Source organism: Lactuca saligna, chromosome 6, assembly GCF_052625555.1.
Source record: "Lactuca saligna cultivar CGN05327 chromosome 6, ASM5262555v1, whole genome shotgun sequence".
NCBI lineage: Eukaryota > Viridiplantae > Streptophyta > Magnoliopsida > Asterales > Asteraceae > Lactuca > Lactuca saligna.
Genome location: NC_136422.1, coordinates 143,034,202 through 143,039,624, shown reverse-complemented (window position 1 = coordinate 143,039,624; position 5,423 = coordinate 143,034,202). Strand labels below are relative to the sequence as shown.

Genomic DNA, 5,423 nt, shown 5'->3' with positions numbered 1-5,423 from the left:
AGTGAAATATTCTAATTAAAATATTACACTGATATATTCTAAAAAATAATTTTAAAATGCAGAATAAATGGAAAAATCTAAAAATTCTTTTTTTAAGTATTATATTCGGAACTTGAATTAACTAATAAAAATAAAAATAAAAATAAAAATAAATTCCATTTTTTTAAAAATACGTGAAATATTCTAATAGAATGTTATACTGATATATTCTAAAAAATAATTTTAAAATGTAAAATAAATGGAAAAATCCAAAAATTCATTTTTTTAAATATTATTTTCGGAACTTGAATTAAATAAAAAAAAATAAAAAATACGTCTCACGGTCTCACAAAATTAAACCGTCTCACATGAAACTAACGCTATATATATATATATATATATATATATATATATATATATATATATATATATATATATATATATATATATATATATATATATATTGAGAATAAGAATCAAATTTATCAACGAATTAGTTATCGCCATATAAAAAGTCTTTTGTAAATTAAATTTTAAGGAACTTTATGATTTGAAAAGTTAAATTAAAAGGGGATCATTTAGCAATTTTCATATAAATACCCATCACACTATTGCGGATTCAGCTGACTGTACACACGGGAAAATCGAAAAAGGTATTCGATATTCTCTCCGTCGAGATCGGCAGAGGCGGATGCTTTAAGGGGCCGGGAGGGGCCATGGCCCCCCTGCTTTTTGGCTTCGTAATACTTGTTTAACAATTTCATACATATTTTATCTTTTAGTAGCTATCTTGGCCCCTCACGTTAATTATATATAATCCAAAATAACATTCAAATAACTACTCAACTCCGAAAAAATCAGAAACATCAATCAAATATGATCAAAATCAGGAAAATACATATGAACAAATCAAAACAATCCTAAAAATTAAGATATCAATTGATTAGGAAACTAAATATCTTATATGAAAGCAAAAGAGTATTCTATAATCCAAGTTGTTAACCCAATCTATGAAAAAAATACAAAAACCCACTCTAAAAATTCACCACTTCTGGAAAAAGCGTAAGTACCGGAAAGAAAACGTCGGCCGCCGGAATGCTCAGCTACGAACGGATTTCTCACCAAAAACAGAAAATATTCCCCCCATTAGGTGTTCACCATCCATCTCCTTTAGTTCTCTTCACTAGTATTCCGTCTCTCCACTCTAAAGCTCGCTGAAGTGCAGTCTTCATTTCTTATCAACAAGGTAGCAACCTCGGTCATCGGATCTCTGGATGTGTAAGTTTTCTTTTTCTCTTTCTTTTAGTAGAATACTTAATGTAAATGATTTTGGAGGATATAAAAGATCACGCCCACCTACTCATCTACAACAATAGTGAAACTATTAAAAAGCTGCAAGCCTACTTTAATATTAATCTTATTTTATTTTATGAAATATCAAATTTTCTTTAAAAATGAATTGGAATTTAGACTAATCATTTACCGTGGTTTATCCTATATTATTCCAACATGTCGATTTTATAACACATGAAGGGAAAAATACATTCTCAAAATTTCTATAAAATAGTAATTTGGGGATTATGTGGGTTCTGTTACTTTCCATTTACATTCCATATTATAGTTAGATGATCATATTTTCAAATGGCAATGTGTATATGTGGTTTGTTTTTTTTACCAACGATATTAGAACACTTTAGTGTTATTATTTTTGGATTTTTTTTTTTTTTTTTTTTTTTTTTTTTTTTTTTTTTTTTTTTTTTGTATTATAGCTCTTAACCAAAAATTAACTACTTCATATTATTATCGTATGAAGTTTTCATTTTGGCCCCTCTGGTTCTAAGGTTCGTGTTCGGCCCCTGGAGATCGGTGCCATTTATTCCTCATTTTTCCCACAAAATGCCTACAGGAAAGCTTGAAGTCCTCCTTGTCAGCGCTAAAGGACTCAATGACACCGATTTCTTCAGTAAGTTTTTTCTTGTTTATCCCGATCGTAACCTCCTATTGTTAGATTTGATCATGTAAAAAAAAAATGAAGATGAGCTACATGATAGTGTTTGGTTGTATACTAAAAATTATAAATCATTGATTTTATGAGGAATAATTAATGAAATAGAAATATGAATCGGAGGTTGACTTGATGATGAATAAGTATAACTGAAAATGTTTCAAATAATTAGAAAAATATATGTATCTTATGAGGAAATTTGGAGCCGATAGTAAAGCGAAAATGAGGATCAGAGCTTGATGGTGATCAAGTAGAACCCAGTGTATTTTTATCGAAATTCGTACGAGAAAACAATAGCGATAAACTATGCTCTCCGATCCGATGATTATTATCCAATCTTTACTGAAAATTTATCGATTACATTTGATCAACGATCAGATTATAGAATAAGAAATCATAAATCATAAGAGGAGTCATGTGTATGGGAGAAAATTCCCGTTGACCGGATGATAGTTCATTACTAGTGATCGCTCTGATCTAACATTCTAATCAATAGCATTCAGATATATCAGAACTGATCTTTCTAGTATTATTGCTTCACAACTTTCGGATCTGACAACAATCTGAAGCAATCGTCATCATTTTCGTCACAAGCTTAATTTCTGATATCATCTTCTAGATTTTGAGATTTGATTCACCTTCTCATAATCGCATCCACCGTATAAATAACTATTCATATTCATATCGTTCTTACGCTAGTGTTCTTCGTTTCAATTGTCCAATGAATCTCAACAGCAAAAATGGATCCTTATGCGATAATCACATGCAGAACTCAGGAACAAAAGAGCAACGTCGCAGCAGGTTTTACTTACTACATCTCAAAAATTCTTTCAACAATCTTCCATTTTTATGATTATAGGACTTATAGTCTAATATTCTTCCTCAATGGATACTTAATCAAACAGGACAAGGATCTTCACCTGAATGGAATGAGACATTTGTATTTTCTGTTTCTGGTGAAGTGGAAGAACTTGTGATCAAGATAATGGACAGTGATGTTATTTCTGAAGATGATTTTGTGGGGGAGGCCAAGTACATATAATTTCTTTAAAATTTAGCAAATTACAAATATAGTTAATTAGCATTAGCAAATTAACACTTGTGATTTGTTCTTGTTATGAATGCAGAATTCCACGTGAGACATTGTTTGTGGAAGGAAGCATCCCACCAACACCATACAACGTGGTCGTTAATGATGAATTCTGTGGGGAGATTAAACTTGGCCTCCAATTCATTCCAGAGGTTCGTCATATATATATATATATATATATATATATATATATATATATATATATATATATATATATATATATATATATATCGATTTAAGCTTAAAATTTGTTTAATTATTATAATTTATAATAACAGTTTAATAACTCTCACTAACAATATTCCAATCCCTTTATGTTGTTAAAGGATACAAATGAATACCATGGGGAAGAGGAAAACTTTGGAGGATGGAAAGAATCTTCGTATTAAAACTATGGATCATAGTTTTATATGTATTAATCGGTATCAGTTGTTTTCAGTTTATTTTTTATTTTCTTTAACCTTTTTGTGGAAAAAAAAGAAGAACTTTGATGACTTTCGTCATTGTTTTAGTTGGAGCTTTGCTTGTGCTTGATTATTTTCTTTTCATTTTATTGGAGACTATTTGACTTTAAGTTGAACGAAAATTGTGTTCGTGATTTGTACTACATTAAGTTTATTTTTTCTTTTTTACTAAAATGCAAAATTGGTCATTATGGTATTAAAAAACTTTGAATAGAATCTAAAATGTTTACAATTTGCATGGAAGATCCATACTCAAGAATTTTCTTTGGTTTTGGTTCTTAAACAACTTGAAAAGACCGTTTTACCCTTTTCATATCTTTTTTACATTTTTTAAAAATCTATATTATTACATTTTCAATTTAAAAAGGAACACATACACCATAAAATCTAAGTGACAAAGGGTTCTATTCAATTCATAAAAATGATAATGAGGAAACGCTTTCACTAAGTAAAATTTTAGAAGATAACAATTGTGTTAATTACATACTCAAATTCGATTATGATTACGACATCCCTCTTCATAATTTGAATTGTGAGAAATGGCAAATAGTTTGAACATTCGGAACTTATTTCTGTAAGTTATAAAATAGTTTAGACACACATATGTGCTTTCTTATAAAAGGTGTTTGAGTTTAGATAAAGGATTATCGAAGCATCTTGGTATCAGAAATCTGAACTTTGGTAAGAAGTCAATAAGTATTGATTTCTAGAAGTCCAGCTGATTTTTGGATACATGTTAAAGCTAGTGGGAGCATAAAAGTTATTCTAGTAACAAAATAATTTGTGTGGTGGTGGGAGCATGATTATTATGTGAAGTATTGCAAATTAACAATGCTATTTATAGGAAACAAAGTTTATTTTGCAAAGTTGCAAAGTTTGAAAAGTTATTTCGCTATAATAACAGAGAGGATACTTATACATCATTTCTAATTTAAAAGCTTAGATTGAAATTTTAATTTAATCATGGACATATGTGAATGTTGAAATGATTCAACATAAGTAAATTCTATATATGAAAATATTATAGCAAAAGACTGGTCATATATCATGTCTTTATGTAAGACATTATGAATCGTGTCCCATATGCTTTGGATATAGGATCGATTGTATATGCTTTAATATTCACATGTTTTAATTTTCCAAATGCCTAGGTCTTTAAGAGGGAAAAAGGAATAGAACCAGATATGATTAAATTATTAAACAACCGCCAAGGACAATCTGAAGTTTACCAAGGATTCCTTACTTGTGGATAGTTTGAAGTATGGTAATGAATGGACCATATTGATATAATTCTGAATAGATAAGATTTTATTAAGAATGGATAGTCATATGGAAAAGTTTCCATAAAGGGAGTTGGATATCAAGAATCTATAACTAAGTTAAAAACTTTTATGCAAGAAGGATGTTCAAAGGAATGTATTTTGAATTTGATACTTCGTATCTATGGAAAAATCCTGTAACAATATCCAATGGAAAGTTTTGTAATTGTTAAAGTCTCTGTGACTTGTGTACATAGTCGTTACAATAGGATCACTACATATAAGTTTAGAATCTAACACATTCTAATAGTGGCAAGAATTGGGCATTCTTACACTTGTGATAAAGATCTGGAAGTGTGAAATGAGTTTCATTGAAAAATGTGTTCAATTGATCTATTTCACAAATAAATGACCATAGGAAAACATAGTGTGCATGCTTGGAACATGGGATAACTATTGTTTTAATTCAAGTATTAATTTGATTAATCGAAACATTATATAATGAATAATGTGTAATCAATATGGTGATTAAATAAAAGATGTTTTATTTATATTCAAAAGTTTTGAGACCATATTGGATTCGATTATTCTTGTGTTTCACTTTGCATGTTTTGAAATCCCGAATA

The 5,423-nt window shown here is 29.1% G+C and overlaps 1 protein-coding gene across 1 annotated transcript; it reads left to right on the top strand.

Annotated features, from left to right (window-relative positions):
* The first annotated feature begins 1,794 nt into the window (after positions 1–1,794).
* Positions 1,795–3,681, top strand: LOC145001202 (elicitor-responsive protein 3-like). Its single transcript, XM_078960558.1, has 5 exons — positions 1,795–1,942; positions 2,720–2,785; positions 2,890–3,016; positions 3,112–3,226; positions 3,401–3,681. Exons 1-5 carry the CDS (start codon positions 1,876–1,878, stop codon positions 3,461–3,463), a joined length of 438 nt encoding a protein of 145 aa, XP_078816684.1. The 5' UTR covers positions 1,795–1,875; the 3' UTR covers positions 3,464–3,681.
* Positions 3,682–5,423: the final 1,742 nt, after the last annotated feature.

Bases quoted from the DNA above. Each gene is read 5' to 3' on its own strand.
- LOC145001202 (XM_078960558.1), top strand. From the start codon at position 1,876: ATGCCTACAGGAAAGCTTGAAGTCCTCCTTGTCAGCGCTAAAGGACTC. The intron at 1,943-2,719 runs GTAAGTTTTTTC...GAATCTCAACAG, and splicing joins CAATGACACCGATTTCTTCA to CAAAAATGGATCCTTATGCG. The intron at 3,017-3,111 runs GTACATATAATT...TTATGAATGCAG, and splicing joins GATTTTGTGGGGGAGGCCAA to AATTCCACGTGAGACATTGT.